Source organism: Lathamus discolor, chromosome 1, assembly GCF_037157495.1.
Source record: "Lathamus discolor isolate bLatDis1 chromosome 1, bLatDis1.hap1, whole genome shotgun sequence".
In the NCBI taxonomy this organism is placed as follows: Eukaryota; Metazoa; Chordata; class Aves; order Psittaciformes; family Psittacidae; genus Lathamus; species Lathamus discolor.
Window position 1 is genome coordinate 99,354,424 of NC_088884.1, and position 21,235 is coordinate 99,375,658.

Consider the following 21,235-nt stretch of genomic DNA (forward strand, 5'->3'; position numbering starts at 1 on the left):
TAATGACTTATAGCTACTTTTTTCCATTTCATTCAACCCGAAGAACAGAAGTAGATGAAACTTCAACTGTCCTCCACCATCAATACAAGCTGGTAACACTGTAGCAGAAGAATCATCAGCAGTAAGAGGAGAAACCCACCATTTTCAAACACTGTTCTCCTTGCAAGGTTTTTATCAGCTTAAAATGAGGCATCCCATTAAGTGAAAATCTCAGGGCTTCCTCTTATAAAACCTCCTAAGATTTGATAGGGTATACAATTTTATTTATTCGCAGTGGCAATATTTTGGCACTTGATATTTATTTTTGTCTTATTTAATAGTTTGAGCAACAGTGTTTGGACCTGGTTGAGTTCCAAAACTTTACTGCTCCTCCCATACAGGAGTATAGTATTCGTAGAATCAGAGAACGGTTTGGGTTGGAAAGGACCTTAAAGCTCATTTAGTTCTACCCCTCCTGGCATGGGCAGGGTCACCTTCCACTAGACCAGGTTGCTCAAAGCCTCCTCCAGCCTGACCTTGAACACTGCCAGGGACAGGGCAGCCACAGCTTCTCTGGGCAGCCTGTCTCACTGCCCTCGTTGTGAAGAATTTTACTACAGAGTGAGGGGTCAGCACATCAATACGCTGCATGCACAGCCCTCTATGCCATGGAAAACTCACTGCTGAGGCTTTGCTCCCTGCCTTTATCTAAGCCCACTCCTGGAGTTTTTGGTCTCAAGCTGAAGCCAAGCAACATCAGAAATAGAAATCCCTTATCTCAGGCTAAACTATTCAGCCCAAAACCAAAACTGGTTTAACTGGCTGATTACACGTTAACTGCATTGACACCAACAGCAACAGGAAGGGAAAGTTCAAATCCCACCACATTATCTTTAACATGTTTTCAAGAAATGTCAAATCCTGCTCTTATCGTTGTCTACAAGGCTTCTATTTGCTTCATCTCAGAAACACAAATGCATCAATGAAGTCAAAATGCAGCCACTAGTATGTCATGAAAAGACACATCTTATCCACAATGTTTTAATAAAGTGAATGTGCAGTTTTATAGTAAATCTAGACCATATATAGCATGAAAACTCTAAATAGTACCTTTTCTAAATTTAATTTCATAAAAAAAATATAGTAAAGCCAACACATGAGATAACAGGATTATATGTCATAAATGCTATTCCTCCAAAATTAGCCTTTTTGCAAATTATGTCTTTTTTTTTTTCCCAAATATGAACATGTAAGACAGAGGATTTAGATAGTATTCGTGTCTTATGATTTCTTACTATTTGTCACTGCTTTTGTTGCTCAGTAAAACTCTGAGTTATGGCTGAAAAAAGAATTATTTTTCCTATATCTAAGCTCCATCAACAACACTCCATAGTACCAAGCTTCATCATCATTGCTTTGAAGGGCCCGTCCCAAAAGTAAACAAACAGATTGAAGAAACATAACATTTTTCAAATGTGGAAGTTTATAGTTTGCACTAATACCCACAACAACAATCTTAAAAATCTTTGTTTTAATAATATTTATACCAGAACTTATTTCATTGAATAACTTTAAAAAACACACTTTAATCAATAATTGCATCAAACGAAAACTGTGCTGTAAGAGAAAATTAATATTTATAATATATATTGGCTCTACAGAAGGGAAATCAGTTACTGATTCACCTTTTCAGTGCAGCCATGGAATTTTTAATAGCTTGTCAACAAAGCAGTAAGCTCAGTGCAAACCCAATATTGTTAAAATTGAGTGATTTATCATCATCTTCTCCCACTGCAAATCCCCTCTCAAAGTATTTTCCAGGTAACTGTACACATCATCATGACAGATCTGGTGCTTAGCATCAACTTCAACTCTTTTTACAGAATGAAAATACAAGTTTTGTCTACACCTTGCTGTTCAGTTCCTCAAGCTGTCTCCCAGATAGTCTTTTCTGTCACTGCACAACAAAACTCCCACCCAGCAGTGTGCCTCAACTTTGTCTCTTCCCTTGATTACTTCGGCATCTTCCTTGGTGGCTTCGACATTATCTTGCCTCATATGTACCTAACCAGAATGGGGATGTAAACAGTCTGTCCCATCTGTCCTAGTCCATTTCAAACATCAGCTAATCAGGTTATTTTTACGCTTTTCTCAGGTACTTTCTTTTTCTCATATCCACTCTTTCCTTTAGTAGACGAACTATGCCAGCTTTTACTGAGCACTTCCCATTATGGTTAGAAGCAGTTCTCCATTAAAAGAAACTTAAACTTTCCCTGTTACCCTTTCTTCAAAACTCTTTTGTGACATTATGGCAGAAAAATTCTATATACCACAGTGATTGTTAGTATAAGGATTAATGATCATTAATGCTATCACAACACAATTTTGAAGAGATGAAAAAGTCTAAATTATAAGACTCCTCAGGATCCCACAGCACTATCAGAACTGTCATAAACCTTCATTCTAGACTCTTACTTAAAATCAACAACTTCTTTTACTCTGAATGCCTTACCAATTTATTCAGCTACAATTCATGGACACTTTGCCCTTAAAACTTGAGCTTTACCCTGCCTCTCCCTGCTGATGGAATTACACATTGCACAAGCTGTTACACGGATATGCAGGGTGGTTTAAGAGGATCCATGCATGGACTGAAACAGCTATGCTTTTCTTTATGAACAACTGCACCAGGGTATCCAACATGACTGGATACATTTCTGACAATAGTAGCAGTTAAATACTGTTGCCATCAGACTCAAAACTACATGCAATTTTCTTGTTCCAAGAAAATGTTCAATGAAGCCCACTATGAAATGATGGTTGAGCACCCAAGGCTCAGACTAATATTCTGCCTTTTGATTTATCAACTCACGCTTTTTTCATTTTTTTTTTTTTTTAGAACACCTTAGGTGCATGATTATACTAAACTACAAAAAGTACCTGAAAGAGGAACAAATAATTTCTACTTAATCAGTCTGCGCTTTGTGCCATGCTCTCTAATGACCATAGTAACGGAAAAAGACTCTCTCATCATTTTGGGTATGAGGACATAGAAACAGCTTAGCAGCCTAAAGGAAAAATATTCAATGCTGAAAATTTAAAATACTGAATTCTGTAAGGAGTATTTTGAACAAGTGATATGCATCATGTTCATAATTATTAGAAGAAAGTCCTAATACTGAAATTATGTTCCAAATGAACTTGTTCTGCAAAACAACAACTAGGTTCAACAGCCCAGATACCACTGTGGAAAGCATAGAGAAAACCTGTGGTTAGCAACAGTAAAATCAAAACAAAGCAAAAAAAACCAGCAGCAAGATATTAAGATGAGCAAGACGATTCAGAAGGCAGCATACCATCAATGAACTGTTTTGGATTCAATTATTCTGTTGCAGAAAAGGGAACAGCAGGAATAGCTGTTTGCATCATTAAGGACATAGCACAAATCTTTCCAAATTGAAAGATGAAGTTGAAAAGATCAGTGTAATTACACAAAGAAGAGATAATTAAGAGGACATATGATAAAAGTACATAAACCACAAATGCTGTATGAAGACAAAGTAGTAGTTTTTGATACATTCAGCATCAAAAATCTAGTCTTGCATGTCCTAGTGAAGCAAACATGACAAGCTCAAATATAAAAAAAGAAATTGATTTTTGCCTCGGCTGAGAAAAATTAGCTTCTGAAATCCACTTTCAGAAAAGATCAGAAGCAAAGTGCTTAGTAGGATTCAAACCAAGATGAGACATATCTGCATATCATATCTGCAAAAGTTTTATAAAGTTATAAATACAACAAAGTTCTGTGTATTTAGAAAACAAGAGCTTTAGGGTTATTCAATCACTTATAAGTAAAGGAAGCTTAGAAGCTTTCTTTTAAGGAAAGGAACACGGGAACTATTTTTCTCTAAAAAATTTTTCTTTAAAGTGTACATGTTTATGGATAAACCTTTTTTTAAATTTATTTTGTTTTGGGTTTTTTTTTTTGTTTTGTTTTGTTTTGTTTGTAGAACAGAAACTGACAAAATTACTCTCATTTTACTTTATCAGAAGTTATTGTCCTGTGATGTACAGGCAATTACCCATCAGAAGGTTCTCCCAAGAAATATAACGTTCTCCCAAGAAATAAAAGAAATGTCATTTTTTTACTATAATGTTTCTCAAACAGACAAGTAATTACTGAGAAGAATTTAATCTCTTATGGAGAAGCTACCACAAAAAAAGTGAATAAAAGGATACTTTATTTTCTAATATTTTTTACATAGAACTTCTAGAAAATAACTGTCCTTTTTTGTTTGTTTGTTTTTTGGTTTTTTTTTTTTTCTTACCGATTTTACCAGAACTTTCAGGTTCTGGTAAACCTGACCTGACAGGTAAGTAAAACCTAAAATGTAGGTTCTGCCTATCTCCTGCATTCAACATTTTTTAAGAAACAAAAGAAGCAAACACCAAATCCAAACCACCCCAAAACCACAAGCCCCCACACGCATTAAAAATATTTTAAAACCTGTTTCTTATACATATATATATATATGGAAAATTGACTGGGATTTTTAAAGGCTTGAGAATATTTTATACTGTTCCCGAAAGATGGAGGTTTTACATTCATTTTGCATTTCTACCACTATCCCTTTTTATTATTCAAAAGTGTAGACAATATACAAGCTAAATTAAACTAATCTCTTCCTTCCTGCCTTAAAATTGCTCTTCCTTGGATATTTTATTGCCTGGGTTTATCTTTGAAAGACTTGAGATCTTCAAACAGCATGGTCATTTGAGGTTAATTCTGTGATTCACATTTAGTAGCAGAGGATAATCTGCATCACACTTTGCAAAGAGTCTCAAATTCAGTAATACTCTAAATGGCACCTGTGGAATTTACACTTTAATCATATAGTATATTTTATCTATGCTGTTCAGAATTGTTCCAGGGTTCTTCAGTTGTTTTTTTTTAAAATTCTACACTAGAATCGGCTCAAGACAATGTTGCTTCAGCTGCATGATATAAGCAAAACCATTTTATTCTCATAGCTTATATTTATAACAATTTCTTTCAGCTTGGAATCACATGTGACAAGATTAATCACATTATTAATTGTATTATTACTCAAGCATTTAAACAGTTTTTTGGGTTTCTGTGTTCTTTTTTCTCCAATATATTAAGCAGAGTGCCTCATCCAAAATAAACAGTGAGAATCTTTATGACATGAGCAACATATTAAAACTGCACAAAGCTTTTCTAATTGCCTTACAATTTATATTCTCTGCACCCCCACTGACATGAACTGACAAAATTGCACCCAACTTGGTGCTATTAGGACCACAGATAAGTACTGCTAAGTGCAAAATCTCTAGTTAACAATGTAAAAAATAAAATGCTTCTTATGACAGAATTTGAGTGTGCTAAAATAATTACAATCTCGAGAAACAGATTATTTTTTTGCTTTGGCTTTCTGTCCTTCACTATGATGTGGGAGGCTCTACAAGGCCTACAAGTTATATCATTTGCTCAGTATGGACCAGGGCATGTTCTGCACTGATATAACACCTGGAAACTTCAGCAGCCACTGAGACTGCACTGCAACTTAAACACCCAATAACAACCTAAAATGCACGTAAAATGAATGCACCATCATGCATGTGCTTGTGGTTGAGCTACATTTTTTAAGTGTTGTAAAAAATTCTTCTTTGAACATTTGTGCTAGGTAGTTACTTAGTTACTAAGTGAACATTTGTGCTAGGTAGTTACTTGAAAACCTTAGGTTTTCAATGTCCTTAAGTAGATAGCATATTAACAGTGCCTGTCTAAATGTGGCTGGTTCAAACAGCTTCAAAATTCATGGTAATTTTACTTAGAATAACTGTTTTTGGTTTTTTCTTAATGCTATTACCTCTTATTAATACAATGTTTTTGCAGTGCAATTGCTCAAAAATCAGTTGTGTAAAAAATAATATGCAAATGTCCAGAAAAAGCAATGTCTACTCCCAGTACACAGCATTTTTGCCTGGGGCTCCATTGCTCTATGGAAGTTGTGTATTAAAAGATAGTACAAAAACATACATCTTTCAGACAGTCTGAACTTTGTCCTCATCCTGTAATGTTACAAGAAAGAAATCAGAAAACAGACAAACAGCACAGATTTGTACAAGAAAAGGCTATTGGAGTTGGGACAGGACAGCCATTCCTGATACAGAAGGAAGGCTTGAGCATGCTTTGTACTCTGGAGAGAGGGTTCAAGCAAAGTTCAGCAATTTATCCTTGAAATCTGTTTATTGGTTGTGACCGCAAATGCCATGGGCCAAATTCAGCTGTAAGTACGTGGAATTTTCAGTCAAAGCTGAGTTTGGTTCCAAGAGACTCAAAAGAGTGGTGGCAAATCTGAAAGAGCCTGTACTGCAGCCTCCACTATAGGCCAATTCTGCTGCTGTGCTATCTAGTGCAACACCAATTACATCTAAACCTGCAAGCTTAGATTATATGGGACAGCCAACCTTCTCAACAATGATTGTGAACTACTAAGTCTTTCTTCTAACAATTAGGTTCAAAGAACTGCTTGACTAATCAATCATGCATGATAGGTGCAAAGTATCTGGACGAGATTTGTGTAAAGAAATATTAAAGACTAGGGAAAGGACGCATTGAAAAACCTTACGGAGGAAATAGAAATAATTCCTTAATAAAACCAGCAAAGCAAACTGTATGACCATTGTTAGAACAATAAAAATAACCATGTAACTCTTACTAAAACTTCTTCCAGGGAGGTTTGAAGGATAAAATCTGTAATGTATGCATATCTTTAAAAATAGTATCTCATACTGAAAAGTAAAGCTAAACATCCTTAGAAGTTGCATACTTCAGACTAGCACATCAGTAAATGAAAACGTTTGGTTAACAGTGAATACGAGAGATAAACAATCTTAGGAGCTATGTGAAAAGGGAATTCAAATTACAATTTAAAATACAATTCTGAATGGGATTAACACTTCACTTGGATATTTTTTTTTTTTAGACAATTGCTTCATTGCAGCCAGAATAGGAATACAATGAAATAGACTGAGGATGACAAAAAATTACCTCTGAGATAAAAAAATATTTATTCTTTTATACCAACTGGGGAAAAAAGGTGCAGAGAAGAATACTTCAGAAGAGAAGAGCCTCAAGATGCTGCAATATAAGTTTTGCACAAGTTCAAGAACTAACATAATATCCTTCTAACATCGTTCTATCAGTTTAACAATGTAAGGAGTCCACAAGATTTTGCAATAATTGCACATCTTTGCACTTATTTCAATAAGCAAAGCCTGTACAAAACTGAAGCTCCAACCTACACACTTATATGATGATAGGTAACACAGATGCCCTTATTCCCATCATCTGCTGGTATTCTACCCCAAGTTGTTGCTCCTCTTGGTTGGTCTTACCTCCTCCCTCAGATCAGTACAATCACTATGCCTCTCTTTCCTCACACCCACACTTTCTACTATCCTCAAACAGCTAACCACATTTTGGCAGTAAGAAAAATCAGAACAACTCAATCTTTGAGCAACTTTTACTTCAGTTTCTTCCTCAAAGCCTTTCTTTATATTGGTAAGTATTGAATAATCACTTAAAAAGCCCCAAACTATGGTGCTTCTTTACTATGACTTTATCCAAGGAGGTGAATGCTATAATACGAAATAACAGCCAGTGCCATTACTTGCATTATGCCTTCGGAGAGAATAACGCAGTAGTAGTAAAAGTGGTTAAAGTAATCCTCTAACATTTAAAAGGCATTTACCCATGGGGCAAATGAAAATCTAGGAAGTGGATGAACTGTGCAAGTCAGCATAATCTATTTTTATTGCTTACTAAAAAAGCCTTACATGTTAGTATTCTCAAACAAGATCAGGCCATAAATGCATAAACACAGTAATAAATGAATAAAAAGAAGCCTTATAACAATTCATATGATTTTTATAAGCCATCATCACCATGCGTAAGTATGTATCTGTTCACTGACTTTATTAAAAGCAAGATTGTGGTCTCCCACACGCTGTTATATTGGCATGAAAAGATCATAGAGAAGCAGCAGATGGGGTGAATAAAAGAAGAGAAAAGAACCTCCTATTGCAGGACAAACAGCCACTAAACAACCATAAGCCACCCCCTCTGATGGAGTTGCATGAAAGTGCACAGGGTGGCTTTGGTACGCAGTACTGGCTCACAGTGTTAATCTCACACATGAGACCAAATGCCTACCTATTTGTGAAGCAACTTTCATGGGGAAAGAAGCAATACATTTCTCTACACCACTCATTCTCATTGGAAAAAGAAAGCATGCTTTCAGGAAAGCCCTGGACTACTTAAAACACTGCTTTTTTCCATAGATGTATCAGCACAACTTATACATATTCACGGACAGGCTACCCTTCTAGTTGCTGCAGTCAGAAATTGGACATACAAAGGATTTTGGGACACTTGTGCTCCCTATCCTCTTTTATCCCCAGGTCGTACATACTGTAATGATCCTCAGATGTCCCTCCTGGTTACAAGACCAAATGTAAACAAAGACTTCAAACTTCAGTTACTTCAGTGTCCATTTCTTATGCCAACTAATTTACATTAGTCAGAGGAATGTGATTCATATTTTCAGTGCTCCTTTGTTAACTACAAACATGCTATTTTCCCTTGCTTGCATAATGTTTGCCTGTGACATTAGCCCTGCTCAGACACAAAGCTAAACACACTACAGTGTAGTTCACCCCTTTGTAATGTGTAGTTTCTGTATAAATTGTTAACTTTTCAGAGCATTTACACTGTTAACCAATGTTGATGCTTACACATTTAAAGTCATAACTGCTCTTTAACACAGTTCATTGCTCAGAACTTATGAAGTCACTGGAGTCCTAAAAATTCTGAGCAATCTATGCTATTGTTCAGTTACTGCTGTAAATTCTTAGCAGCCAAAATGATTGCTATATTTTGCCTATTTCATACTAAAAATTAATATTTTTAGCTCATCACTTACAATACTGCAACTCAGCAAAATAAAATCTAGTATTTGCTGTTGCAAATACTTACCTTCTCATATCCTCCTTTATGTGCAGATTGATCAGCTCTTTCGGAACATGGAAAGAAAGGGTGGTCTCAGCCATCTGTTCCCGGATCCGCATCCACTTGTTGTCAGAAGTAGGGAATCTATATAACTTACAGATTGGGTTTTTTAACACTGCAGAGAGGAAAAATAATATCATTACTTTACTGTGGTTATATGGCTCTCTGAAAATTTATGACAAAAATTATATTCAAAAATAATACATTATTTCCTGCCTTGCTTCCAGAGTTAATTTTAGAACCATTGCAACTCTATTAAAAACATTAGATTGTTATTTAATTTATTATAGCAGCATGTGGAGGACAAAGTATTACTAGTAGAGTAGATAAATCATGCATTCCCTGCACAGTAGGTATCCTGTGAATTTAGCATTTCAGTGTAGTGAGAATGTAAATGATGGTCTCTATTCTTACACTTTGGCTACAGTTGGAAAAAATGAAATGCAGAAACAGACAATGAACTCACATACAGTCAATACCATCGCTCACCATTTGCTAGAATCACTCACGTTGCTAATAAATTGCATGGGACAAGTGAAGCATGCCTCAGTTTAGCTATACCTAATACATCTTCTCCATGATATGCACACACAAAAGTCACTAATACAGATGGTGTGCATCTGCATTAAAGGAAACTTGACCATCGATGTGGTCAAAAGGATGTCATTTTATAGTCAACCTGATCACCGACTTCATCAATAGACTCCCACTACATAAAAATAAGTATAACAAACCTATAAATATGATACACACACTGTTCTCAGTGTCTATCTTGACATAGGAAAATCACCTTACTTGATGTCTTGGAAGGTCTTACTTAAAAATGCACCATATTTTATCTTAAAGCTCTCACATGTTAGCTATGATTCCGTTCAGATCTTACGATGATGGTCAATGATAATGCTGAGAAATTTCTATTCTTTCCTTTCCTTCCTTCATTTTTTTTTTTCCTCCTCCTTACTCTTAGCTAATTTTGCAGAAAAAGCAAACGAGGAAAAAGCTGAAAAAGAGGAGTTTGATCTGACAAGCTTACTAGGAGACAAATGACTGTCATTTAACACACACATCATACAACTCAGAACGACTCTGGACAGCCATCCAAATCCTCCAACAGTACCTTTCTATCAGCCTTCTGGAAAAAGCTGCCTCAGAGCAGGCTCCAATTGATCTGCCACTGAATGGTCTGTAACTCCTAGGAATGCATTTCCCATGTGTGCTGCGAGGAAACTGTTGCTGTCAAAATGACATCTACTAATAGAAATTTCAGCTTCAGAACTCACTTCCACCATTATTGCTTATGTAGGCTTACTTATGGGGAATGAAAAACACATGAATGTTCACAAACTGTCTTGTCTATTTAATCAAACTGTTTTTAACAGAAGTCCTTTCAGAAAGGCCTAAAACAAGATTAAACTTGAAGAGAAAGTGGAAGTCTTTCTAGAGTCATTTTGCCTTTACTTAGCAGTGATTTTACTCACAAAAACTAAATTCTGACTTACTGTTATGAAACAGGCCTAAGAGATGCTTGATAGCTATGGCATAACATATGCTGAATAACAGCAATTTTTCTTTGTTATTAATACCCCAAATACTTCAACATGCAAGCATCTTAACAGATATTACACAGCTCCAGAAACCTCATCACGCAGACTCAACTAGTGTCTACTATAAAAAAAAAAAACAATCCCATCCAAGTCCTTTGCCTATGATCAACTGAAACCTTAGTGTCTGGGCTTTATTATATTACTTGATTAAAATATGCTGTAATGCTTTCCTGTTTTCCTCTTTTGCTGAGAAACTTCTAATTAACAAAATCAATTTTGTCAATATTATCAACAGCCTTTGTAAATCCATAAAGTAAATATATGGCACCAAACATCTTCCAGTAACAAGACAGGGAATGACAATCTTCAGATGTCAAGGATGGCTCAAGAAACTAAGGGCTAATTCAAGTCTGCCCTTAAAGAGACACTTGCCAAAACAGAGATGATGATTTGATGGTGATTTTGTCATTGTTCTGTGGGTGGCATTTTTTGTGTATGTGTATGTGAGGTTGTTGTGGGGTTTTTTTGTTTTTAATTCCACTTGTTTTCTAGGAATTTTTTATTACAATATTTCTAATATTAGGATATTTTTTTATTAAGATTTTTTATTAGGATATTTCAAATGATGATGCTGCAGGCACAAAAGGCTCTTTTCTCTATTTTACCTTATTATATCTAGTTCCTAAGAAGTTATCCAAAGATATTTTTCCAAGAACAGCCCTTACATTTGTACTCAATCTATTACATTCAAAAATTCACATCTGTCTGTGAGAGCCTAACACACATATGTAGCTCCACAATCTCTTTCCTCCTATCTCCCCACCATTACCACAACCACCATGGGGAAAAAACAAAGCCAAACAAACAAAAAAAAAACCCAGCAGAACTGCAGCATGACAGCAAGGGAGACCAGGAATAACTTTGAAAATGTGGATCAAAAAGTTGCGACTTTTATCATTGTTAGAACCATTAAGCTACAATTCAAGTACTACCTCCAAGTCTGAATTTTCAGATGGGGATAATCTCAAATGTGTTGCAAGTTTAAAAAAAAAAAAAAAAAAATATATATATATAGCCAAAACATCTCTCCATGGGTTATGAAGAAAATTTCATTTAAAAAATGAGAAAAAAACCCTATTTGAAGTATCACTAAAGCTTGAGATCATCAACAGGAGCTGCAAAATACTTGACATCATGTGTTTCCATAAAAATCTCATGCGTTTTCCTTTCCAATTACAACAATAATTGCTTTCTAATTACAACAAGTCATCTAAAACAAATTCCAGAAGGCATGTAAAACCACCCAAATAGTAAGAATGGCAAGACTAGATTTCATTTTTATAAAAAGTAGTTATTAAAATTACTCAAAGCTTCATAAAGGTAATCCTTCCTATATTTAGACAGTGATCATGAAAAACACTGAAAAAAACCCAACTCAACAGATGAACTGCTGTGTTTAAAAAGAGAAAAACCTGTTCTAAAAGCCTTTCTCTATGGCAATGAAGCCTAAAAGCCAATGCCGTATATTTAACTAGCCATATTTCTGGAAATTCTCATTTTTAAATTTAAAGACCTCTGTGGTTTTATTCCATGCAATATCCTTCACATTTCTTCCCCTGCAAGTAAAATGAAAACATAATAAAAGATTGAATACTTTTTTCAATTTTGTTCCCTATTGAACATAGATCAACACCTACTGCTGCCATATATTAATTTATTAACAGTGTTTCTAACTACATCTTCCTTTGCCACATAGGTGTATTATGCATATAAACTCAGGAAGAATAATTAAAATTTTCTTCATTTTTGCTTAATTTCCATTACTTTTATTCTCTTTTTTATTGCAAAGTGCAATTTGTTTACATGCAAACAATCAGCAAACTCTCCAGTGTTATAAACAAATAACTGAATTTCAAGACACACAAAGTTAATCTCTTGGGGTATAAATGGAATAGTGATAAGCCTCTGAAATATGACACTCATTCCCACTCACTCCATAAGTGCCTCATAACTCACTTGAGGGCTGTGAGTTCCTTATATTAAGATTTAAATTGCAGAGGAATGCCAATGTGTATCTATTCCTACAGACTTCAAGATTCACACAGGCCTGATAAACCACAGGAGATAGAATTTTTTACAACAGTATACACATGTACTAAATATGTATCTATATGGAATATATACTGCACTGTAATAGTTCTGTGTGTACACAGCAGGGAAAGTAGTGCAGGCAACGCTGATGTTATCAGGTTGCCTGTAATGTACTATACTACTAATATTGTCCCTTTCCCTTCAGTCCCTGTTTTTGATTGCCTTTAATTCTGCCACACAAATTTGTCTGGCTTAAACTGATTATTTTCTGAAATTTCCAGCTGCACAGAATGAGGCCAGAAATCTGCAACAGAAAATTCTGTGCTTTATAAACTTGAATTCTGACAGTAGATCTTTAACAGAGATGTGCAATTTCACCATATATGACAACAACATAATCATTGGGAGTGAAATTTCAGTATGTAAAAACTCAAAACTTGAACTTTACACCTCCTATGTGCACCAAGGGTCTATCTTTACTGAAAATTCTTGCATCTTTCCCAGTTTCTACCACCACCAAGACTGTGCACATAACACTCATACAGAGTGGATGAATATGCTTTTGGGCAGAGCTACTGTGTGGTACAATATGCTTAAGGGCAACACAATTACCCATGTGAGAAAGCCAGTCTCCAAACAACACAGGAATTTGATCCACATGAATCACAGTCACAGCAGTGTGCTGGGGAAGAAGTCTGAATGGGTGGGCAAAAAGGTTGAGAATATAAAAGGAGAGCTAAAATTTTACAAGAAAAGAAATTGGGAATTCAGTAAAGAGACTGGGACTGACAAAACCTGGAACTAGTGCCAGGTGTCAGCAGGGAAGTGGAGGCAATGCTGGAGTGAGAAGAGGAAGTCACAACTACAGGAAACAGACTGAAGAGTATGTATTTATTAGAACAAACTTCCTGTAACTGAAAACTCTTTCCAATATCCTGTGTGCTGTCACTTCTTGCATATGTGTCTGCAGTTCTGATTTTTCCCCTCAACTCTTTTAAATAACAAAAAATGACAAACCAAACAAAAACCCACCCTAGTAATGTTGGGTGTGGGTTTTGGTTTTATATTGTGTGTTTGTATATGAGAACAATAAACGTAGAAACGTTAAGCACTGTCTAGATAAACAAAAATGTCATGTGCAAATACTCTTGACAAAGTGATCTAGACTTTAATAATCATAAAATTGGCATCTACCTTGGAAGTTCCAACAAAATACAATCCCCAAACTACTGCATTTCCCCATAAAAATAAAAACAAACAAACCCCCCCCCAAAAAAACAACCCACAAAACCCCCCCCAAACAACCCAACGAAACTCACTCAACAGAGACAGCAAATTGAAAGAAATCAGCTGTGAATCAGTAACATTTTCTCTGTACAGAAATGTCATTTCTTTAAGACCCATTTATGTGGATGACATACAGAATCAGAATCAAGGAATGGCTGCACTGAGTTAGGACAAATTGTTCAACTGGCTCTGTATCTTGCCTCCAAGAGCCATAAATAGACACCTAAATATGCAAGATAGTCTTCATGCCTCCAGCGATTTTCAGTTCAGAAATTTCTGAAGCCAGATGTAGTTCCTGTGTATTTAGTAATTCTCAATGAGTATCATTTCCACAACCATACCTAGTCTCATGTTGAACTGTTGAAAAGAAATGGCAGCTCTGAAGAAGAATTTTTTCCTTGCTTTTGATCTAGTCTCAACAAGTCATAGAAAAAAAACACATCATTCATACATACATGGAGAAAAACTATTTTTTGAAGGCTTCTAGTGCTTCCTTCAGACTGCAAAGCTAGTCTAATAAGTCTGTCCTATCAGTGAAGTCATATGAACAAGTTTCATTAAAGGCTTTAAAACTTCAGTAACATTTGTCCTCAAATGTATGCAGCAAACACACAGAATTCTTGACAGCACTGTGGTTTCAGATGACCCATATAACTTATTTGTGACATTGTTACTGCAGAGTAATGGAGATTCATAAACTTGGGCTAATAAAACTTTTATGGTGCAGCATATCAGCATGTAATATTTCTCAGTATAATGAAAGAGAAATAGATCTAGTTGAACACTGGACACTTTAGCCCAGAGTTCACCCAGAATTGAGAACACCCTGCCAACAGCTTCCTTCATTTTAGGACATACAGCTTCCAGATCAAACTGAAATTGCCACTTCATCAACTATGAGAGGGATTAATTCTCCATGGTATGCAGTTACAAATAATGCGTAATTAACAGAATGTTAAAAGACAAAACTATCAGGTTAATTCCATGCCCACTGAAGTCACTGACAGTCTTGAAAATCATTGAATGGTAAAGACATAGAAGTGCTTGTTTCAGAAAGCATAACTGACATATTTCTGGAAGTTTTCCCTCACATTTCTCAGTAAAATGATACTATCAAATAGGTACAAAACATTAAAATATTAAAAATTTGTGCATCATTTGAACAGCCTTTTAAGAGCTCTACCCCAAGTCTTTGTGATTTCTTCAAGATCTGACATAGCATTACAACACATTTTTTATGGATGTTAGAATACTTACCTGCACTTAATGAAGGCAAATTGTCTTTACCACTTATGCCTTCAGTGGCTGTACATTCACGAACCAATGCACACTACAAAAGAAATGCAACAGCAAATGTAACACATTCAGCTGTTACAAGGAAATTCATAGCAGTTTATAAAAGGCAGACTGAAAAACATCACTGATAATGTAACCTCTGAACCCTTAATTATAATTTACATTTTCCTCTTTATATTCCTGTTCTATTACACTGTAACACAATCAGAGCTATAGCAGAGAAAATGGCAAAATATGATCAGCTATTTTATAGTAAAACAGAAAGGTTTCTTACAGCAGAGGTTAAAATAATTTTTTACAAGTTCTGTGCTTTCAGAGAGCTTTCTGGTGACAATGCAGTTTTCACATGCAGTGTCAGAAAGCACTCCATTATTTTTTAAACAAGGGAAAAGTAGAAACCATGGGAAGTCTTTAAAATGTACTCATAGTGTGTGATTGAAGTAATTTGTTATACAAGTAAATTGGAAGATTTGTTTGATCAGGGTATAAAGGTATTAAAAGTTCATGGCAAAATCAACAGTGTAAACCTATGTTAAATGCACATTTTTAATGCTTCTCCTACACTCAGAAACAAACAGCAGATGGCCTCTAAAGTTGTAACGCAGCTCCTAGGGCTTCCTCAGTTCCTAGATATTCTGTTGCAGAGCTTAAATCAAAGAGCAAGACATGATGTACTGTCCCACCAGTTGATATCTTAGACTGAATTTAACTATCACCTTACACTTCCATGAGGAATTCCCTGTACGTAGTTAATCTAATGAATTGTCAAACCTGATTTAGAACTTATTTCTTTGAAATAATTCAATAACTTTACAGTCTCACAATTGCATCCTCACTATGAACATAGAAACCAAAACTTCATGGTGCAACTAACACATAAAAACTAAGGAATCCTTTAAAGACCACAGAAAATGGAGCTGTCATGAGGCTTGTCTATCTTGACAAGTATTTGAATCCCCTAGAATCATAGAATCAACTATGTCTGAAAAGACCTTTAGGATCATCAAGTCCAGCCATTACCCCAGGACTGCCGAGACCACCACTAAATCGTATCACTGGCAGGCTCATCTACACAGTTTTTGAACACTTCCAGGGATGGTGATTCCACCACCAGCCTGGGCAGGCTGTTCAAATACACAATTGTCCTCTTTGTAAAGAAATTTTTCCTAATATCCAAGGTAAACCTCCCCTGGCGCAGCTTGAGTATATTACCTCTTGTCCTGTCACTTGTCACCTGGGAGAAGACACCAATCCCCACCTCACTACGATCTCCTTTCAGGTAGTTTTAGAGGGTGATAAGGTCCCCTCTGAGCCTTCTCTTCTCCAGACTAAACAACCCCAGTTCCCTCAGCCATTCCTCATTAGACTTATCCTCCAGACCCTTCACCAGCTTTGCTGCCCTTCTCTGGACCCACTCCAGCACCTGAATGTCTTTCTTGCAGTGAGAGGCCCAGAATTGAACACAGGATTCCAGGTGCAGCCTCAAAATGTCAAGTACAGGGTGATGACCACTTCCCTGGCCCTGCCAGCTATGCTATTTCTGGCTCCCTCAGGCTAGACAGAGCTCATTCACTATATCCCAAATAATTGTGGGAAGCTTCTTTCCACATTTGGAAATAGAAGAAGAGCAAAATGAAAGAGAAGGCTGAAAAAACCAGTTCATTTTGTATATCTTGTGGAAGTTTTGCAGTACAAAACCGCAAAGATTTCACAGTGTTTGTTGGCTTCTTTGAACTGGTCCCACTGGTCCATTGCTTTAAAAGGGCCTTGAAGTGTTTTAAGAAGAATGGTGAAAAAAGGATTGTAAAATCTAACCTCCGAATTTGGATCAAAAGCAGACTGCTTTGGCTGAGCAGGAAAGTTATTCAGAACAATTGCCCCAAAGCTACATTCTTACATGTTACTTTCAGACAAAAAAATGCAGTCCTTCAACTTACACTTCATGAAGCATTATCTAATGTATTTATTTTTTCCCCCCACTAATAACAGAATAGACCATAGTGTATAGCAATACACCATAGTATTAGGGCTGCAAAAATTCTGTTAGTAAGAATGAGGCTGCAGACACAGAGATAGGAAAAGGAAGCAATCCTGTACAGGTATGTCAGTTACCATCAGTTAGGGAATCAGTTAGAGAGACCTTTTTATTAACCGCAAATCATTCAAACTCTGATTTCCTTGTTCTGAGCAGTAATTTCTGAATCTCCTCCAATCCCAAAGCTCGTCACCATAGAGAAAGCCCATCCTTTCCATGCTCCTTCCTTTGCTTTATTACTCTCAAATCCACTCTCCCCATATCAACTTCAACTCCAGTCTCCACCACTTTCGCCTGCAACAGCCTGCCTACTTAAGAGCATTTTTGCTCTTTGAAAGCCCTTCTATCTTTCCTCTTGCCTCACACCATAAGCATCCAACTTAAAACCCCTACATACAACTTTCTGATGAACACTGCTCTATGCTACCACTTTAAGGCATCATTGCTATGCCATTCCTCTCATTGATTTTCCCCACCGCTGTGTGCTCCCATGAAATGCAGCTGAACCTTCCCCTTTGCAAGTGCTTGCTTGTCTGTCATTCTTTCGAGGTTTTCAATATTGTGGGTATAGGTTGCACATAAAAATCCATGGACTTCAAGGGCAGAAAAAGGAGGAACTGTCCAAGGGAAAAAGAAAATTTATGGTGTCTCTATGGATATTTTTTGATTAGGAGTGATCAAATACATTCAGTTGAGATCAAAATTAGCTCTTTTTTTTTTCCTAAAGAAGGGGAGGGACTAGGGAACTAAGGCTAGAATATTACTCTATAGGTTTTCATTAAAAACTATTTTTAGTTTAGGGATATTAAGTGTTCATAGTACTTTATTCTGGAAATTTTTCATTAAGTCCGTAACCCAATTTGGAATTATCAATTTAGGTATTTGGCAAAGCTGATCATTCTAATTAAGGCTCACAATGAACTGAGTTTCTACCTTTTGATCCTGGGCATCTGTTGTGATGTGGTCTGTTTCACCATCCTCTAGCTCTCCCATCTTCACAAGATTGACTTCAATGGTACCAACTGTCTTCCCACCATCAGAAGTCCTAGGGAAAAAAACCCACACATTGGGTCATCTGCAGCACTGCATGCATTCAGTAAAAACATTGTTGATAAACATTTAGTTCCCTCTCCATTCTCCTAACTATAGCCCTGCCCATGGCAGGGGAGTTGGAACTAGATGATCTTGAAGTCCTTTCCAACCCTAACCATTCTATGATTCCATGATTCTAATCATAAACCAAATGCTAACAATAAGGCATATTGTATTTTCTCCAAATTCTTTAAAATAACAATCTAAGTTTTCAGCACAAAACTGAGGATGGATAAGTGATATAAATGGTGGAAGAATCCATGAATATGCCAAGCTTTTATTCTAGACATTATTATGTGTGTGAACCGTGAGAGAAAGGGCTGTAACACTGCACCAATACCTTGCTTATGAGCTTGAACCTCATTGCACAACACACTGCTTTATTTCCTAACATAATCTGTGAAGAAAGGACATGCTCAATATATTAATAAGCCTCCTGCTAAACCAAAATAATGAAACTAATCTGAATATCACTTTTCCTTTCCAAGTCCTTCTGTAGAGTAATTATTCAGAATCAGTCCTGTTCCTTCAACTATATGGGAGAATATAATATAGTTCCAGATGAACTCCTTTATTACCATCTCTGCAAACAGTTTACTTTCAATTAAGCAAAAATAAATAGCAATTGAGATGTACATCTCCCAGGAGTACTGCTCACTCACTACCTTTTAGGAGAAACCAAGGTTTAAACTCCAAAGAGATACTGAATGCTTTTCAGCTTTCACTAGTAGCAAAACACCAAGGTTAATGGTGCAGCCTACCTCCTCTGGCTTATTCTGAACAACTGGATTTTTTGAAAGAAAGGAAGAAGGGTAACAGACCATTTAATAATAATGAAGTAGGTAGAACAACAGCCACCAAGTAAAAATCAGCAAAAGGAAATGATGAGATTAAGTTCAGCAGAATTGCAGAATCACAGAGAGGAATGAAAAGAATGAAAACAAATGGGTTTGGGGTAATACTGTGTATAATCTCAGAAGCAAAGATGAGAAGTGATGGAGCAGGACAAAGGAATACATAGAAAAGCGACTAGAGGGCTGGCAACAAAAAATAAAATATTACTTTCAGAAACAGTAATATTAGAAAAAAGTGTTTCCATTAAAAACTGCCACATTGCTAGGGCAATCCTTGCTGCAGGAAAACATCAAAACCCCCTCAACACAGACACACTTTGAGAAGTTCAAAAAACGGTCCTCACATTATATTAGTATAGGAAAGAAAAAAAGAAAAAACAAACCAAACAGCCTTCTCCTCATTTCACCAACCAGGAGAAAGACTGCAATCCAAGGCCTGGCCTGCTGCATGAAAAAATACCATGCGGAGGCACCACAGCTGTACAGCTCCACGAGACAATTCTCACTACCTTGGAAGCACTGAGAACCCCTGAGCAGCACTGCGCCAACACACACTGTCTCCCACCCTCACGCAGGGCAGGCCTTGGACTTTGCCATGCACAGGTTTTCCCAGAGTGCCTGCTCATGTCCCAGGTAGGAGCTCCCTGTCTCTGCGTTTTCCTCTCACAATTTGACATCATCTGTATTTCTGCATGCAGCATAAGACCTTAATTAAGTCAGAGCATGCCAAGTCTTCACACTGACTCAAGCACATACGTCAGTCTTTTCAGGCATGGATACTTATTTATCATGCTAAATCAAAACTTTCATTTTTTACAGTGAAGTCTCAAATACAACTGCCCTCAAGCTTCAAATTTAAATAATTATTTTGGTTGCAAACCATTATCCTTTAATATGTGTCTCATTAAAATACATTCATCTTGTAACTACACAAATTAAATTTGTTCTTGTATAAAACCTTGCAAAATAGACATAATTCTTCATATTTTACATGTGTCACTACTTCATTTCCTCTAAGCCAAATTCATTACTGACAATAAAATAAAGGAACAATAAAAAATTAACCAATTCCAGATAGCCTCACAACCAAAGAAGCCTATGTTAATTAACAAAGCACACAAAAGGTTCAATGTCCAAAGGGTTTTTATGAGCAAAAATGTACAATAATTTTGAAATGCATGATAAGCACTTAGCTGCCTTCTGAATGAAGAAGATTCCCCTGAGTTGCTACAGCTTAGTGGTTTGATTTCATTTGTTTTCTTCTTCCCTTGTCAAACCAGCATACAAACTAGGCTAACTCAACAAATGGACTACAGCATTTCCAAGAAGAAAGGGAATACAACAGATGTTATCAAATCACCTATGCCTTTAAAAATCAGAGTAAAATGTGTGGCTGTGAGACTGAAAATTTTTCAACAGCTTAATGTGTCCCAACTAAAGCGTACAAGTGGACGACCTCATTACCAGGCTGACATAAATATGCAATAGCACTTTGCTGTTATTCTAGTCTGAAAGGAAAATGTTGCATTCATTTGACTTTCAGAAGTAAAATCTTGCCCATCCTTTTTTAGGAAACACATTTTTCTAAGGCTAAAGAGAAATGCAAGTTTGAGACTGACCTACATAAAACAGATCTGATTTAAAACTACATCAGAGGAAATTAAGAGTATAAAGAGATGTTGAACAAAATGCAGCTTAATTTGCAAATGAACTGCTACAAGCCAAAAAGGCATGTTGCTCAAGTAAAACAAAATTAAAAAATAAAAGCCAACTGTGTTTTCACAGTCCTTGTCTCCCTTCCTTTAGAACACTAAATATTCCCCCTCATTGCTGTTATTAGAGGTTTGGCCTCAGTATGGCAGTGGGCAGTGCATTGCTTGCCTGCACAACTAGCAGTATAGATTTGGAAGCTTACTCTATACACGTTTGATTTCTTCTCAAAATCACTCCTGTTCTGGTCTAA

At 36.3% G+C, this 21,235-nt stretch overlaps 1 protein-coding gene across 13 annotated transcripts in view; it reads right to left on the minus strand.

The window, feature by feature from the left end:
* INPP4B (inositol polyphosphate-4-phosphatase type II B) overlaps nt 1-21,235 on the minus strand; it is a 342,362-nt gene that overhangs the window by 93,917 nt on the left and 227,210 nt on the right. For all 13 annotated transcript variants that reach the window (XM_065687745.1, XM_065687774.1, XM_065687770.1 and 10 more), the window contains 3 exons: nt 18,260-18,371; nt 15,253-15,325; nt 9,041-9,188 (listed from right to left, as the gene is read on the minus strand). In XM_065687745.1, coding sequence (XP_065543817.1) covers nt 9,041-9,188; nt 15,253-15,325; nt 18,260-18,371 — 333 coding nt within the window. The remainder of the gene's footprint in view (nt 1-9,040; nt 9,189-15,252; nt 15,326-18,259; nt 18,372-21,235) is intronic.